Genomic DNA, 18,030 nt, shown 5'->3' on the forward strand with positions numbered 1-18,030 from the left:
AAGGAACTACAGCACGGTCCCATGACTTTATGTAACCACCGCTAAGCTAAAGGCGGCTAACATTGGGTTATAAAGGAACTAGAGCACGGTTCCATGACTTCACGTCACCACCGCTAAGCTACAAATGGCTAATGTTGGGCTATAAAGGAACTAGAGCCTGGTCACATGACTTCACGTCACCACCGCTAAGCTAAAGGCGGCTAACATTGGGTTATAAAGGAACAACAGCATGGTCACATGACTTCACGTCACCACTGCTAAGCTACAGGTGGCTAATGTTGGGCTATAAAGGAACTAGAGCCTGGTCACATGACTTCACGTCACCACCGCTAAGCTACAGGTGGCTAATGTTGGGCTATAAAGGAACTAGAGCCTGGTCACATGACTTCACGTCACCACTGCTAAGCTACAGGTGGCTAATGTTGGACTATAAAGGAACAACAGCATGGTCACATGACTTCACGTCACCACTGCTAAGCTACATGTGGCTAATGTTGGGCTATAAAGGAACTACAGCACGGTCACATGACTTCACGTCACCACCGCTAAGCTAAAGGTGGCTATTGTTGGGCTATAAAGGAACTACAGCACGGTCCCATGACTTCACATCACCACCGCTAAGCTACAGGTGGCTAATGTTGGGCTATAAAGGAACTAGAGCCTGGTCACATGACTTCACGTCACCACTGCTAAGCTACAGGTGGCTAATGTTGGGCTATAAAGGAACTAGAGCCTGGTCACATGACTTCACGTCACCACTGCTAAGCTACATGTGGCTAATGTTGGGCTATAAAGGAACTACAGCACGGTCACATGACTTCACGTCACCACCGCTAAGCTACAGGTGGCTAATGTTGGGCTATAAAGGAACTAGAGCCTGGTCACATGACTTCACGTCACCACCGCTAAGTGAAAGGTGGCTAATGTTGGGCTATAAAGGAACTAGAGCCTGGTCACATGACTTCACGTCACCACCGCTAAGTGAAAGGAGGCTAATGGGTGCTTGATTGTTGCTCTGACAAAACAAGCTATTCAAAACACGTCATATTGAGCTTTTTATGATATTCTGTTGTTTTAAACAATAATAATGAATGAGTCCGACAAATAATCAAGACATAGAGAAATGATAATTCTTACTTGCATCCCTGCTTCCACATCTACTCTGAAGCTATAACCACTGACTGAAGATCACAAAAAGGCGTTTTATTAAGTGTGGCCTTTTCCCTTACCTCAACTATTAGGAACCAGACTTTAACCCGAGAGTCATTGTAGATAATTGACCAATAGAGTGCTGAAGTCACACCCATTTACTTCCGCGCCATGGGACCTTATTTCTGAAAAAGTATGTATTCAAGTCAATGGGGAGAGAAAGATTATCTTTCGATCCCGTTTGAATTGTGCCACGAATTACACATATGATGTTTGTCAATTTAAAAAATAATTTCCATGTCAAAAAAGTCACAGTTTGTCGTAAATCGGTTGAAATATAAGACTATGAAAAATATGCAACTAGAAAGACTACAAATCCCAGAGTCGCGTAGGTGAATTTAGCTAGCTGACATTAACGTAACACATTACACTCGTGTTACTCACCGAAACCTTGTAAAGCCGGTCCCGCATGCTGGCTCTTAGGATCCGACTAACTCCCCTTGTGTGTATGTACAGCTCTCAACGCGCCCAGACTTGTCGTGATTTTCACCTCTTTTAATACTTTCCGCTTCATTCTGAAAGAAAGAGGTGAAATGTGCCAACATGACGGCCGTCTTGGTGTTGGTGACGTATGCGAGACCAGATATGTAGTTCATTGAGCGGTTCACACACAAAAAAGTGTTACTTCACAGTTTTACGACACTTTTTTTTTTTATGACTTGCAAAATTATCTTTTAAATTAGCAAACATCATATGTTTAAATCGTTGCACAATTCAAACGGGATCAAAAGATAATCTTTCTCTCTCCATTGACTTCAATACATACTTTTCCCCAGCGCCATATAGACTGAGAGTTACGACATCTCCGTTCACTCCAATGGACCACTTTTTTACAGCAATGGCGGATCGTGGAGCCTCTCAATCGTTCCCCGGAAGTTAGCGCCAAGGCTAGCAGAGCTGTGGAGTTGCAGCATAATAGACCGTTCGTGACGGACTTTTAAAGGTAAGAAGAAGTTTAAAGATTTATATTGCGGATATTATCAGTACATCTGATTCAAATGAACATGTGTATTAAAGGATGTCAGTGGATTATCCCTAAATTAGTAGATTTAGGGAACGTTTACAGATAACAGATTAAGCTAGCATACCGAAGCAAGTTAGCAACACACATTGAACAGCCTTTTAATTGTAAATTCCATTCTCTTAATGTCTATTTGGTCCAACGTTGTTGAATTAGAGAAGAGGGGCTTCTAAACGGGATTGTATGCGGGGGTGGAGGGAGTTAAATATTAGATAAATATAACTTTGGTGCGTGTAAGAGTGAGAGTTTTTAGCAGAGCCATATTGTGTCCTTGTGATTCTGTTGATTATTACCCGTCTGTATAATGTTGCAGCTCAGCTGATTTTGGATTGATGGCAAAGGGAAAGGGACTTAAGTGAGAGTGAAAACACAAGGTAAGTTTAATACTACTGTTTTATATAAGTAAGCATACTAAACATGTATTCTATCACTGTATTATATAAGTAATCTTGTTAGTAACCCACTGTATGGCAGGTGGAGGGGCAGTGATGTTACAGGTGGAGGAGCAAAACTGCAAACTCACAAGACAGAGAAATCAAAGTTTGTTCTCCAGAGAAGAGGTTGATTTCACTTCAATTTTTTATTTCATATTTTCTAAAGATGTGGAAATGGCAACACAAAAAAACTTGAGAGCTGTAACCAAGACAACTGTAACAACATGAGTAGAGAGCCACCACGGTTTTTCAAGTCCCTCTCTTACTCCATTTTGCCAACCCAAACTTCCAGATACATGACAGGACACCTTGCTTGTTTTTGTTGTTTGCGCTCCTCTGGCGAGAGACAGCAAGCGCATTTCGTGGCATCTGCAGGCAGTGGCAAGTCCTTCCGGCATATGCCACAGAGGCCGCTACTCTGTGGTAGCTGTGGCAAGTCCTTCCGGCATATGCCACAGATGCCACAACTTGCCAAGGCATCTGCCGCTGCTCAACGGGAGTTGCCACAAGATGCCAGAGTAAGAGAACGTTTACGGTAGCTGCCACTCACCTTCCGTGGAAAATGCAGCTATTTAAACCCGTATTTATCGTGTAAAATGTCGCTGTTTAGGCATGACTTTATCGAACTGATCTGTACACAGGACTGATGTGCGGTCTCTATTTTTCAAAAAGATTTTCATCATTTCTATTCAATTTTACTTGAAGCATGGTTTGATAAAATAAACAAACGTGCTATATTTATGATGAAATATTGGCGAGTGAGGGTTGCAACGCCCTTGGCAATTGTCGCTTCTTGAGGGGAGTTTCCACTGCTTGCTACGATAAACCAGGTATATGACTAGTAAAGACAAATAATTAACAAATACATATCTGTATGGACACAGCAACTTGTACACTGGTGTTATTAGACTTGGGTAGAGACTTAGGGCAGCTGTAACTGATTGCAGTTGCGACGGCTAGTGAGATGCTAAGGTTAGTATGAAGGAGGTCCTTGATATATTTCCATTAGGCAAAGGACTTATATTTGCCCCATGCATTCAGCAGCAGCAGGCCATTCACTTTGATTTGATCCAGTTATGAAATGTCATCATTTCGACAATAAAGAAATGCTACATAAACGTTATCTTGCATGTTTTATCGAACCATCTCCGTTTCTAACTTTCAATATTTAAAAAGAGATCTCTCTCTCATCTGCGTGCGGGGGCGGGGCCTCACAGACATGCTGCTGCGCTGTGCACACAGTTCTGCCGGTAATGATTAGGATACATTTTGTGAGGAAACTTTTCCACCAATAATTCCAATAAGTATTCCAAAATGTATTCAATTCAGGTTTACGAAAGTAACTGTATTCGGATTAGTTGTTTATCAAATGTAACGCGAGCTGAATACAGTTAGGCTACTTGGTTTGTGTATTCTGATTACGTAACGCCGTTACATGTATTCCGTTACAACCCAACCCTGTGTACAGATCATCAGTCCTGTGTACAGATCAGTTCGATAAAGTCATGCCTAAACAGCGACATTTTACACGATAAATACGGGTTTAAATAGCTGCATTTTCCACGGAAGGTGAGTGGCAGCTACCGTAAACGTTCTCTTACTCTGGCATCTTGTGGCAACTCCCGTCGAGCAGCGGCAGATGCCTCGGCAAGTTGTGGCCTCTGTGGCATATGCCGGAAGTACTTGCAACAGCTACCACAGAGTAGCGGCCTCTGTGGCATATGCCGGAAGTACTTGCCACAGAGTAGCGGCCTCTGTGGCATATGCCGGAAGGACTTGCCACTGCCTGCAGATGCCACGAAATGAGCCAGGCCCTACTGCCTCTGGCTGGGTGCTGGCAGGTGGAGGGCAGTGATCCCTCCCTTCTTCCCTCAATCTTTGAGACTAATGTAAGTAGAAGACATGGCACTGTACATTTTCGAACATTTAAAATATTATACCACTTAAAAATAAGAAATATTACTTTTGTTACAAAGAGTTCATACTTATTATACCTGTGTCACCTTTCACACTATAGCTGTTGTAGAGGCTAAGCCAACGCTTTAAGCCTCTGAGGATCCGCTTGGTGTGTGTAATTGACGCACACAAGTTTTCTGCCGAATAAAGGTCAGAAACAAAGTTTCCAGTTTGAAACAGTCCATTTATTTCCATTTGACTGGTTTCCATTTACTTGCTTCTTTCCATATTCACCACACGATATTACTGTTTACACAATACCTTTGCTTTGCTTGTAATCCCGTGTTTGTGTTCTCCGTGTGTGTTCTCCGTGTGTGTGCTCCTTGTGTGTGTGTTCAAAAACTGTATGGGCCTTCTGGCGGAACCTCTCCCCAACACACATAGGTTCCTACCTTTATACCCACAGTTAATTGGCTCCTACAGCTGTGACCATGAGCTATGGGCTTCGTAGATACAGGCCCCGGGTGAATCGTGGTGCAGGGGCCCTTCTCTTTTTGACCACAGGGCGATGCACGAAGATGGTGGGTAGAGCCTCTGCTCTCAGCCTTGCCCTTTTTTCTCTTGACAAACTGGTCTGCATCAACATGTGCCTGCGGAGTGACTTGAGGTTACTTCACACACAGAACCACTCAGGTTTGTCTGCCCACATACATATTCCATAGTGGTTGAATACACAGTATTATACTTACTGGACATGTTATACTCATTACATACTGTATATAAAATATGACCAAGAATGTGAGACAACTTTATAGAAATTCATATCACATCTGTTACTGATGCCATTTGTCATACTTTGTTAAACTCACAAATAATAAAGTTCCATAACTTCAGTTGGGAACAGAGACCACACCTTATCTCCCCAAGGCAATAGGTGCTATATAGGTGTGTATAACCCTTTCTCCTGTCTGTTACTCCCTCTCTCAGCACAAGAACCAGAGGGGGATTCAATGGAGCCTGAATACCTGCACTGAGACCCTCACCCTGCACCCTGAGTCTCAACTCTGTGTTTTTCAAGCCTTTCCCTGTTTTTTTGTATTAAACAAAACATTAAGCTTTCCCAATGGTGTGGTTTTCGTTTTGTGAAAAAGTGCAAATGCAGTGTTTGTATATAAATCACATATTTTGTTGCTGTTGGTCGTGAAATTGCTCCTGCTGACTTGAGCCAGCCATTTTTTCCTCTGCTCTGTGTCAGTGGGGAAGCCGTACATTCGTACTCCTTTCTCTGAGCGATTAGAGCATCCCCAGGCAGCACAGAAAACCATGGTGGAGACTAGGAGGCAGCACAGAAAACCATGGTGGCGACTAGGAGGCAGCACAGCAAACCATGGTGGCGACTAGGAGGCAGCACAGCAAACCATGGTGGAGACTAGGAGGCAGCACAGCAAACCATGGTGGCGACTAGGAGGCAGCACAGCAAACCATGGTGGCGACTAGGAGGCAGCACAGCAAACCATGGTGGAGACTAGGAGGCAGCACAGCAAACCATGGTGGCGACTAGGAGGCAGCACAGCAAACCAGGACAACACGGAGGAAAAGGCACCGACAAACTGCATGATATGCTATTCAATGTTTATTGAACTCCATGTATTTGCAATGGATGTTCCTAAAACAACACATTTAACATCATCATCATCATCATCATCATCATCATCATCATCATCATCATCATCATCATCATCATCATCATCATCATCATCATGCTGCTGCTGCTAGTCTTTTGATAGTCACCTGTCGGTCTCCTGTCCTTTCTGAAACCATAAAGACGACATTAGTCATTTAGATAACTTGTGTCCTCAGTTACCATGGGATTACTGAAACTACCATGAATTTAAGAAAATGGTAGAAATGAATCCAATCTGAATTTTAAAGCATTACTTTAGATCCCCTCCCTCTAAATGTATCAATAAACATTAGAAAGTGATCCTCCTGACTACCATACAAGTTTAAGAAGATAATATTGGTTTGAAAGAATTCAAAGCTATAAATAAACAGCAACAGGCACTGTTAGTAACATGTAAACTAGTTGTTCACACTAATCCTAATATTATCACTTAATATTAGCAAATTCTATTTTATTTTTTAAAACATATTGATGTGAATACATACACATATCAATTTGTTGTATAAATATTGCAAATCAAAACCTTTATTCACTAATGATTACCAAAAATCGTAGTTCTATCTCTTGTTATCAATGCATTCACATTGCCCGCCATGAACTTCCCGGGAACGATCCTCGTCTACATGAACCACGTGACGATAACCGTTTTTGGACTTCCGTTGTCGTAACTCTTCTATTATATGGCTCTGCTTTTCCCGAAGTAAGGTCCCATGGAGCTCCTCCGGAAGGGGAGGGACTTCGCCTCTCTATTTACACACATTTTAAAAGCTGGTGGTGCCATATCTGCTACCAAGAAACTATTACCTTCCTCCTCTCGTGCTGAGAACTACGGTCTGGATAGGACTTGGAGTGATGTATTCCAGAGCTCAAGATCAGGAATATAATACATATCATCGTGATAACAATGTGCCCAAAGGGTGTCAAAGTTAATGCCTCGTAAAACAGGACGAAGGAGAAAAGACAGACTGAAGATTCTAATTGTCCTTAAAGACGTCAAAAAAGCTCCGGTTCTTTGGAAAGGGAGACATCATCCAGTCGTTACCAGAGGAAATGCTTCTCTTATTTCGACGTTTATGCTAATAAAACACAACATTTCCCACTCACTATTTCAGTCAGAATATGAATGCAATGAAAGCAAATGTATTCTGTGTTATCTCATGTCGCGAGCGTTGAAAACGGCCCTGAGGAGGTCTTTGAAGGCAGCACGAGAATCATCATAATTATGCCTTTTGTTGAATATTCCACACATTCATTCCCTTTTGTTTTGTGTATGGAAATGTCCTCATGAATCTTGCGTTTTTCCCTCTGCTCCTCACGCAATCTAATTCATCTCCATCCCAGATTAATTATTGACATTTCGGGAGATTTGTCAGGAGTTCTGTAACATTTCTGCAAAAGTCTCTGAAGATGGGAGGAAATGTTTTCATTAATGCTCCCTCGTGTTCGTGCATATCAACTATTCTCATTGTTTTAACTGAATAATATCATGCAACGTTAATTTATAAAGATCACAGCCGTGTTCATACAATTTAATTTAACTGAGGGAATTATAAACAGAAATCAGAGAAAAATATATAATAATACTACTATAAAAAGAAACTATAGATTTTTTTTTTTTAATTGTTAAAAAAAAAAAAAAGAACGTGTGAAATCAGAGAATCGGAGCAGCGGCACTGCAGTCGCTTTACCGCACCGTTGTGACGAAAAGAGAGCTGAGCCAGAAGGCAAAGCTCTCTGTCTACCGGGCCATCTTCGTTCCTACCCTCACCTATGGTCATGAAGGATGGGTCATGACCGAAAGAACGAGATCGCGGATACAAGCGGCCGAGATGGGTTTTCTCGGATAAGGTGAGAAGTTCGGTCATCAGGGAAGGACTCGGAGTTGAGCCGCTCCTCCTTCACGTCGAAAGGAGCCAGTTGAGGTGGTTCGGGCACCTAGTTACGGCCCGTCTACACTACAGCGTCGACAGCGTCGAAAACTCCAGTCACGTTGCCTCGCTTTTTCGCCGAACTGAATTGTGGGTAGCAGAGCGGTCCGTATCCGCCGTCTCCGGCGTCAGAAGTTGAACAATGTTCAACTTCTGACGCCGGAGATGCCGGAGTAGCCAGCGTCAGCCAATCAAATCCCGTTTCTGAAAATCTGACAGCTGAAGCCGTAGCCAATCAAACCGCGTCTAAGCTGGGAGAGATATCCCGCCGTTCATTTCTATATTTCAAAAAAAGTCGGAGGAGAAACTAACTATCGCCGTAGAAATCACCCGGTTTTGTATGACCAGACCCTCTTCACCTACCGGGATACAAACCGGAGGAACCAGGCATGGAGGGAGGTGGCAGAGACAGTGGGGGAAACTGGTAGGTTTTCGCCTGTTTGGGGAGTTTATATATATATATATATATATATATATATTGCTCCCATACAATCCCCGGGGGTTTTTGCTTTGTATGTCGGGGGCAGGAGATTCATGTGATTGGTTGTTGGTCGTGTTGCTTGAATAAAATCCCCAAGCTCCAGACACGCCCAGCTCCAAGCTATTTTTGAAGCTGTAGTGTGGACGCTCCGTTAGGATGCCACCTGGGCGCCTCCCTAGGGAGGTGTTCCAGGCACGTCCAGCTGGGAAGAGACCAAGGGGTAGACCTAGGACCAGGTGGAGGGATTATATCTCTTCGCTGGCCTGGGAGCGCCTTGGGACCCCCCAGTCAGGGCTGGTTGATGTCGCCAGGGAAAAGAAAGTTTGGGGCTCTCTGCTGGAACTGCTACCCCCGCGACCTGACCACGGATAAGTGGGAGAAGATGGATGAATGGATGGATGAATGGATGGATGGATGGATGGATGGATGAATGGATGGATGAGTGAAATCAGCAATTAGGTTTCAGAAATATTTCTAAAGTTGGCTTTTTTTATTGTTAATGTCATTGAAAAAGACCAAAAATACTGAAGACATTTGTGAATGAAATATTTACCAAATATAATAAATTTTCTTCCCAAATCCAGGTTTTTCGTTCACAAATCGAAGGTCGTGTTTTATTTTATCATATGCCGGGTTTTTCGTTACATGGATGTGCTGTGAAGCGATAATTATCCGACCATAAAGTCAGATTGTTCTGCAGCTCTCAGCATGTCGTGCTGCACAGCAACACATCGAGCACAACGAGCAGATCGATGGAGCCTGAGAATAAAAGCCTCTCCACATGAAGCTCCTCTCACATGAATCAAACACAATCCCCAGGAGCTCAGCGGGCCCCAGGAGTCCCCTGATCACCCTGACTCTGGACCCTCAGAGTCCTGCACCCCGGGGCCCAGAGCCAGCCTGCGAGGCCCTGAGAAGCCCTGATCTATGGAGGGGGAGGATGTCAGAGAGGCATGTCACTTTGATTCAACGCCTGCAGACCAACGTGTGAGATGCAAGCTGTGAAATAAAAAAATCAATATTTCTGAGCGCTGCACAGCATCCTTCTCCTCCCAGAGGCCTGGATTACACGCACGGGACAAAAGGAAGTTATACAATACATGACCGTGATGCTGATTGTACTACAGTACAGTATGTCAGGGCAACGCTGCCAAATATGCCCCACTCTGTTCTAGTGCGGTTTTGTGCACGGATGAAAAGGCTGCATACATTTACATAAACATATCTGCTGCTCTGGGGTGCTTACTATCAAACTGAAGGCTCCAGAAGGAAATATATCTCCATGGCTGCACAATATATCGTTTCAGCATCAAAATTGCAATGTGTTCATGAACCATTAATCATAATCGGAGTACGGCAATGTCAAACATAACACTTCTACTTTTTGCTGCACGATACAAAAGGAGTTTCTTTCCCATAAATGGGGCAAAGCCTGCGAGCTAGTTCAGGCAGTCAACTCGAGCACTTATGCTGCATTCATACCTAACGCCCCTCGCCACTCTACAACCAACCAAACAGAGTCCCCTTGATATGCCGCTCTATTGAACCTGCCAGATCTCTCTCCATGCATTGCTTGCTGCTGCTTTGCTGCAGCTACCTCTATGTCGCTGCTACTCGCTGCCCCACCACCACCCCAGCTTCCACCCCGGCTTCCACCCCGGCTTCCACCCCGGCTTCCACCCCGGCTTCCACCCCAGCTTCCACCCCAGCGTCCACCCCAGCTTCCACCCCAGCTTCCACCCCAGCTTCCACCCCAGCTTCCACCCCAGCTTCCACCCTAGCTTTCACCCCAGCTTCCACCCCAGCTTCCACCCCAGCTTCCACCCCACCTTCCACCCCAGCTTCCATCCCAGCTTCCACCCCAGCTTCCACCCCAGCTTCCACCCCAGCTTCCACCCCAGCGTCCACCCCAGCTTCCACCCCAGCTTCCACCCCAGCTTCCACCCCAGCTTCCACCCCAGCTTCCACCCCAGCGTCCACCCCAGCTTCCACCCCAGCTTCCACCCCAGCTTCCACCCCAGCTTCCACCCCAGCTTCCACCCCAGCTTCCACCCCAGCGTCCACCCCAGCTTCCACCCCAGCTTCCACCCCACCTTCCACCCCAGCTTCCATCGCAGCTTCCACCCCAGCTTCCACCCCAGCTTCCACCCTAGCTTCCACCCCAGCTTCCACCCCCAGCTTCCACCCCAGCTTCCACCCCAGCTTCCACCCCAGCTTCCACCCTAGCTTCCACCCCAGCTTCCACCCCAGCTTCCACCCCAGCTTCCACCCCAGCTTCCACCCCAGCTTCCACCCCCAGCTTCCACCCCACCTTCCACCCCAGCTTCCATCGCAGCTTCCACCCCAGCTTCCACCCCAGCTTCCACCCCAGCTTCCACCCCAGCTTCCACCCCAGCTTCCACCCCAGCGTCCACCCCAGCTTCCACCCAGCTTCCACCCCAGCTTCCACCCCAGCGTCCACCCCAGCTTCCACCCCAGCTTCCACCCCAGCTTCCACCCCAGCTTCCACCCCAGCGTCCACCCCAGCTTCCACCCCAGCTTCCACCCCAGCTTCCACCCTAGCTTCCACCCCAGCTTCCACCCTAGCTTTCACCCCAGCTTCCACCCCACCTTCCACCCCAGCTTCCATCCCAGCTTCCACCCCAGCTTCCACCCCAGCTTCCACCCCAGCTTCCACCCCAGCTTCCACCCCAGCTTCCACCCCAGCTTCCACCCCAGCTTCCACCCCAGCTTCCACCCCAGCTTCCACCCTAGCTTCCACCCCAGCTTCCACCCCAGCTTCCACCCCAGCGTCCACCCCAGCTTCCACCCCAGCTTCCACCCCAGCTTCCACCCCAGCTTCCACCCCAGCTTCCACCCCAGCTTCCACCCCAGCGTCCACCCCAGCTTCCACCCCAGCTTCCACCCCAGCTTCCACCCCAGCGTCCACCCCAGCTTCCACCCCAGCTTCCACCCCAGCTTCCACCCCAGCTTCCACCCCAGCTTCCACCCCAGCGTCCACCCCAGCTTCCACCCCAGCTTCCACCCCAGCTTCCACCCCAGCTTCCACCCCTAGCTTCCACCCCAGCTTCCACCCCAGCTTCCACCCCAGCTTCCACCCCAGCGTCCACCCCAGCGTCCACCCCAGCTTCCACCCCAGCTTCCACCCCAGCTTCCACCCTAGCGATAGTCGACAACACACGATCTGAAAATGAGCGTATAAAAGATGTCAAATACCCAAAAGGTTGCAAAAAGAAATGAAAAGTCAGGAAGTATTTTGGACACAAGAAGAACGATGTCCAAAAAAACGATGTGACCAAAACAGGTCCATATTCGTCATCTTGTGAAAATGCACTGTTTTTTTCACATCGCATGCAGGATACAGTATATCCCAGTAAAAACATCTTTCATTACGACACAGTCCAACATAGAATTCTTGTCTTGCCTGTGTTGTGCTTTTATGCTGCTGTATTGCCTCGTCGGTTCGATTCAATTGTGTTCCGTTTTTGTTTTAGCTGTTTTAACTTTTAAATGCACTGTCAGGCGACCTTGGGTGTCCTGAAAGGCGCCTCGAAATAAAAAGTATTATTATTCTAATTGCAAGTAAAAGGAGAAAGATTGCAAAAAACGAAGATTTGGTTGCAAAAAGAACACAGCTTCAGTAAATATTGCAATGTCCCTTTTTTGCCAAAACCATACCTTCCTTTATTTTTGTCATGGATTGGAACACAGTTTAACCTGAAAGACTGTCATATACTCATAATAAAGTTTGCCTGTTGGAGTATTCTGTCTCTCTTTGTCATACTGCTCTTATTCTTCCATGCTGCTCTCCTTCAATGGAACCAGACACCACAGAGAAGCAGCAGGGATCAGAGAGGCGATACTTAAGGACTTCCTGTTTCCACAGTCGTGTAACGGATCCCAGAGTTGAATCCCCCATAGGATCACACACACACACACACACACACACACACACACACACACACACACACACACACACACACACACACACACACACACACACACACACACACACACACACACACACACACACACACACACACACACACACACACACACACACACACACACACACACACCTGAGCGAAACTCTCTTGACAGGAAAACACGGGGATGTAAAAGAGATGAGAGGGTACGCCGTCTCAGCGTGTCAAGAAAGAAGCGTTTTGTATTCAGTGATGAGTGCAAACAGCACATGAAAAGGTAACCGGAGTACGATCTAAATTAAATGATGTCAAGAGGCGAGAAGATGAAGTTGTTGTGACAAAAGCAAACGCTGAATGAGACGCGTGTCAGGAGGAAGGATGTACAGCTTTGAAGGGAGCTGTCAAATCTTATATAAAACGTTTCTTCAGGTGTAATATGGAGGATAGAAGCAGCCAGAATTCAAAAAATGTATAACTAGACAAATATGTATATAATCTGCCATTACATGTACCAAAAGTCATTTAAAAAAAAATAACATTTGGGTTTAGTAGTATATAGTTGATGCAAAGACATGAATACAAGTTGACAAATTCAGATTTAAAAATTCAGCGATAATAAACCACGAACAACACATGAATAAAAACCCAACGCTGCACAACCATGACACAAAATAATAAATAAAAAAGCAGTCTTACCAGGTCTCGTCGTTTTTGAACTCCAGCTCTCCGTAGTTGTCCTCGAAGTCCTCCCCTCCTCCCTTGGCGATCGCCTCCACGGTGCGAAACGGCACAATGACCGTGCCCCTCGCTCCGGAAGTCCTCAGCACCTTCACCTCCATGATGCCGATGCTCTCGCTGATGTGCACCGAGCCGCTCTCGAAGGTGAAGATGCCCGAGTGGTCGTCGTCCAAGATGGTGACGGTGGCCACGGCGGGGAATCCCAGCATGGCCTTCGGGTACGGGAGGCTGTTGGGCGACAGCACCTCGTCCTCCGTCTCCAGGACGCGCAGATTCCCCAGCCGCACGAAAAAGTGCTCGTCCTCCTCGAAGATGTCGTCGTCTATGATACCGATGTTGATCTCCCTGAACATCTCGCCTGGTTTGAACACCACCGTGCCCTCGGAGAACTCGTAGTCGGCCCCAGCGTTGGCCGATCCGTCCTCCGTCTTGTAATCCACGTAGATCGTCTTGTTGATGTCGCCGCCCCTTCTGGTGACGGTTAATATCGCAGCGCCGCAGTTCTCGAGGCACTGGTAGACGGCGGGGTCGAAGGTGATCCTGGACACGTATTCCTCCGGTTCCTCCACGTGAATCTCCTGAATGCTGACGCTCTTCTTGGCCTGCTCCGTCACGTGTTTCTTCAGGATGTTTCCGGCGCCCGTCATCATGCGGGTGGCCTGGATGCGGTAGAAGGCGCGGCTCTTCTGCTGGTGCGACAGGGCGTAGTAGTTGGCCATCTCCACCAGCTGATCCAGCTCTTTCTCCGGGTACTTCTGCTTCAGATCCTTCAGGATTCGGATCATGTCTCGCCGGGATTCGTCCACCTCTTTGCTCTCGATCAACCCGATGAGATTGCTGGCGGCGCTTCCGTCCATGAAGTGCGAGTTCACCATCTTGCCGTCCATCTCGATGCCCTTCGAACGCTCCCCCTCCGTCTCGATGATGACTCCCCGGTGTTTGTCGTGGCGGTACTTCTTGTGCATGAACTTGAAGAAAAGCAGTCTTCTGTCCGCTATCCAAGCCAGGAAAACGCATATGGGGAAGAAGGCCAGCGTGAGCAGACCCTCCCACACCTGGACTTCATTCGGGGAAAACACAGCCAGGATCATGTAGAGCCAGATGTAGGCGAACACGCTCCATCCCGCCGTGACGAAAAACACTCGCAGGTGTTTGACCTTACGCACCTCTCCTTGGGGAACCACGGACACGCAGATGCCGATGATCACGAACATATTGAAGGCTGCACTGCCCACAATAGTAGCCGGCCCGAGTTCTCCAGACACAAACCCGTGTCCACAGACCTCGATTAACGTGAGCAGGATCTCAGGGGTCGAGGATCCTAAGGCCATGAGGGTGAGGTTGGACACGGTTTCGTTCCACACCCGGATCATGGTGGTGGTCGTTTCCCCGTTGGGCTTCTTGATGACCAGTTCCCTCTCCTGTGAAGTGATGACCTCGATGGCGGCCATGAAGCGATCAGAGATGATTGACACCCCGAGGAACATGTAGATCATGGCCACGAAGTACACAATGACCCGGGCGATCTTGTCCCCCATGGAGGGGTCCTCGGGGTACCAGATGGGCAAGATGATCCCCGCTCTGCATTTGGAGTTCCCCGAGCAGGTGGCATTGCTGGGGGTGATTAAGGGGCTTGGGGTGGTGCGAGCCTCCGTGCACAGGAAGGCGACGGCAGCAGAGAGCAGCCACACCCAGAGGCAGGCTGTCGACCCCGGTTTCACTGATCCTGAACCCTCCATAAACCCTCCGTCGTCTCAAGGGTCCTTACCAGGCTGACAGACCCCCCGGGATCCAGCACCGGGCTGTGCTTCGTCTCCACCCACCACCTGAAAGCAGAGACAACACACATGACACGGATGTTGTTGGGAAAATACTGAATGTACTCTTCCAATATCAGAGTAGCACATGATAACAAAGGCCCTACGTAGCTGTGAACATGACAGGATGTATGGTTACCTAGAAGAGCATCAGGACTGTTTTCGGCATTTGATAACTATGTGACAACGATTAACATGATGATTCTGCTTCTATGGAGATAGACATATGACAAGCATGATCATTTCTGATGTGGGTCTAAGCTAATCTAAACTAAACATTACTGCTTCGAACCGGTATTCCTCCATCTTGTGACGGTGTGACTCCCTCTCTTGGATATCAGCATGTGAAGGACACTGCTCAGGAACTAGCTGATGCTCTGTATGTGATTACTACTTCCATTCTGGAGAGGATCACAGATACATGGATCCTGAGGCTGAAGCTCAAGCCGGGGACGAGTGATATTTTTCTAACAGATATATATTTATCAAAAAATACAAAGAGATTACTCTCACATTGAGCTGCAAAGGCTTATTGTCTGTTTTGATATTTTATTATATATTAATTATATAACCGGGTCTGAACATCAGCACTTTTACATGTTTTGAAAGAATTAATAGACCGCTAATGGCGCTTTTCCGCTGCAGGGCCTCGCACGGCTTAGTACGGTATAGTTAGGCCTTGGTAGGCCAGGCTCACTTTATGCTGCGTTTCCATTACAGTTTAGGAACTGGGGTAGTAACTATAGTAACGCAGTGTAGGCGGAGCCGTGACGTAATCTTCAATGGGAAACACAAAACCAACATTAGCCGTTAGCTGTTAGCCCTCAGAGCTCACAGCTCCTCATATCTGTTCAGAAACTAGACAGAAGTTAAACAAGTACAAACCACAGACTGCCTGTGTCATGGAGAATACAGTCGCTGGTTTATTTATGTCTGTAGGCCGTTGTTGTGAGTGTAGACGGAGCATATACAACGTTAGCTTAGCCAATCTCCATTCAGAAAACACACATTTAAAAAGGTGTTTCTCTGCCGTCTGTCTGCAGACTTGTCAAAGCATTCATTCATGGTTTTTACTAACCGGTATCAGTATGTTGTTACTTCGGCATCATTTTGAAACGTGTATTACAATTAAATCACGGTAAAATATGTTCATTTTGTTGTAGCTGTAGCCCCCTGCCAGTGATTCTCTCTCTAGTTTAGCATGCTCAGCCCGACTCAGCCCGGTCGTTGGCCCGGAAAGAATCACGATTTTGGAGAGCCAGAAAAACTGTGAAAAATCACCCGTTAGCCGGAACTACCCCTAGTGGAAACGCAACAAAAAACGGGCCGGATTTAGCAGGTAAGCTACGTGCTGCAGTGGAAATGCGCCATAAAAGAGCTCTTAAGAAATTAAGAGGCCAAATTACAAAAACTACAAGTCCTTTTTCTGAAATGTTTAAACAAACACCGTATCTATGAATCTATCAAATAATCTGAAACCGATTGAGACACACAACTTTAACATCTTATAAAAATAATAAAATTGCATTACATTGACTTGACTCTTTTGCTCAGTGAATAATTACCACAGTTTCTAAATGAATAACTAATTGAACATAATTATTTAATGAATTAAAGTTTCCTTTTTGTTTTTTAATGGAGATTTTACAATAGATGCATTACAACCAAAAATGCCACTCATTTTGGTTGGTTATTATATGTTTTCTATACACGGTATATTTTTAGAAGAAGGAAAATGTTAACAAAGGACTTTTTTGTCCAGGTGCAATAAAACAAAGTTAGTTGAAGCAGAGGGAAACCAACAGCCCTTCCACGAGTGGTATGCATTGCATAGTTTTGTGTCAAAGACAAACTTTATGATAAAGAAATGCCAATAAATATGAAATACAAACATTTTATTAAAATAATTTCTAGTCTCAAGGTGAGCATTTAACAAAGTAACATACAGGTGCTGAAATAATTAATAAAATATGAGAAAATAAAAAGAAAGAGTAGAGGAATGGCATATACAGATTTGATTACAATCTACTATAACCCTATATTAACATTTCTTAAGATTAACCAGAGATCATGAAAGACTGTTTTTCGGTATTTTACTGAAATTGGAGGTGGGGTAGGTACGTTTCAGAAACCGGCTCGAGATACACTTTTTGTTATATTCCATGGAATGCTCTTAACATCCCGATAGCAATGAATATCTGAAGTGCTTTGACAAAAAATCCATTAAAAAATTCATCTGTAGAAGCCGTAATACTGTAAAAAGTACATCCAATCGATTGGATGGCCTACCTGCCTGTCAGCCTTCCATCGGGGCACAAACTTAACTCGTGCCCTCATTGGTCATGTGCGCGTTCGTGTGTGTTGGAGGAGGGGCTCTATAAGGAAGTGGCAGATTTTCTCCGGTTGTGTGTATTTTCAAATTCTAGCGATCTCGAGCCGGTTTCTCAAATGTACCTACCCCACCTTTAACTGACCAATTGATGTCAATATTAGATTTGGGGATTAACATACATTTTTTAATCCGTAAGTAAATTATTTTTGATTTAAATTCTTGTTGAGGGACTTGAGAGATTCTGGTGTACTGTAGATGTGACGACGAGTGTCCAGTAATGTGGATGTGTGTGTGATGTGTGTGAGATCTCGGGGGTCACACACACTCTGGAGCAAAGCGCTCGCTCAGCAGGCGTGAAATGTTGCCAAACTAAGCACTGTCCATAATGTCGCATTGGCAGAAAAAATACACCGAGCAGAGGGGAGGCAGGAGACCGTCAGGAGGCGAAGTGAAACAAAGATACAGATGTCCCGTCCACATTCATTACACACTGAGCTCTAAATGCACCCTTACCACTTCTGCAAGAGAGAGCAGCATCGCGCTAACAATGCAGACGTTGTCAAA

The 18,030-nt window shown here is 46.1% G+C and overlaps 1 protein-coding gene across 1 annotated transcript in view; it reads right to left on the reverse strand.

Annotated features, from left to right (window-relative positions):
* The window catches only part of slc8a3 (solute carrier family 8 member 3), a 129,875-nt gene that overhangs the window by 98,310 nt on the left and 13,535 nt on the right, over positions 1–18,030 (reverse strand). The window contains 1 exon segment of the mRNA XM_034111910.1: positions 13,276–15,143. Coding sequence (XP_033967801.1) covers positions 13,276–15,056 — 1,781 coding nt within the window. The 5' untranslated portion in view covers positions 15,057–15,143.

The sequence above is a fragment of the Pseudochaenichthys georgianus genome, chromosome 22 (genome assembly GCF_902827115.2).
Source record: "Pseudochaenichthys georgianus chromosome 22, fPseGeo1.2, whole genome shotgun sequence".
In the NCBI taxonomy this organism is placed as follows: Eukaryota; Metazoa; Chordata; class Actinopteri; order Perciformes; family Channichthyidae; genus Pseudochaenichthys; species Pseudochaenichthys georgianus.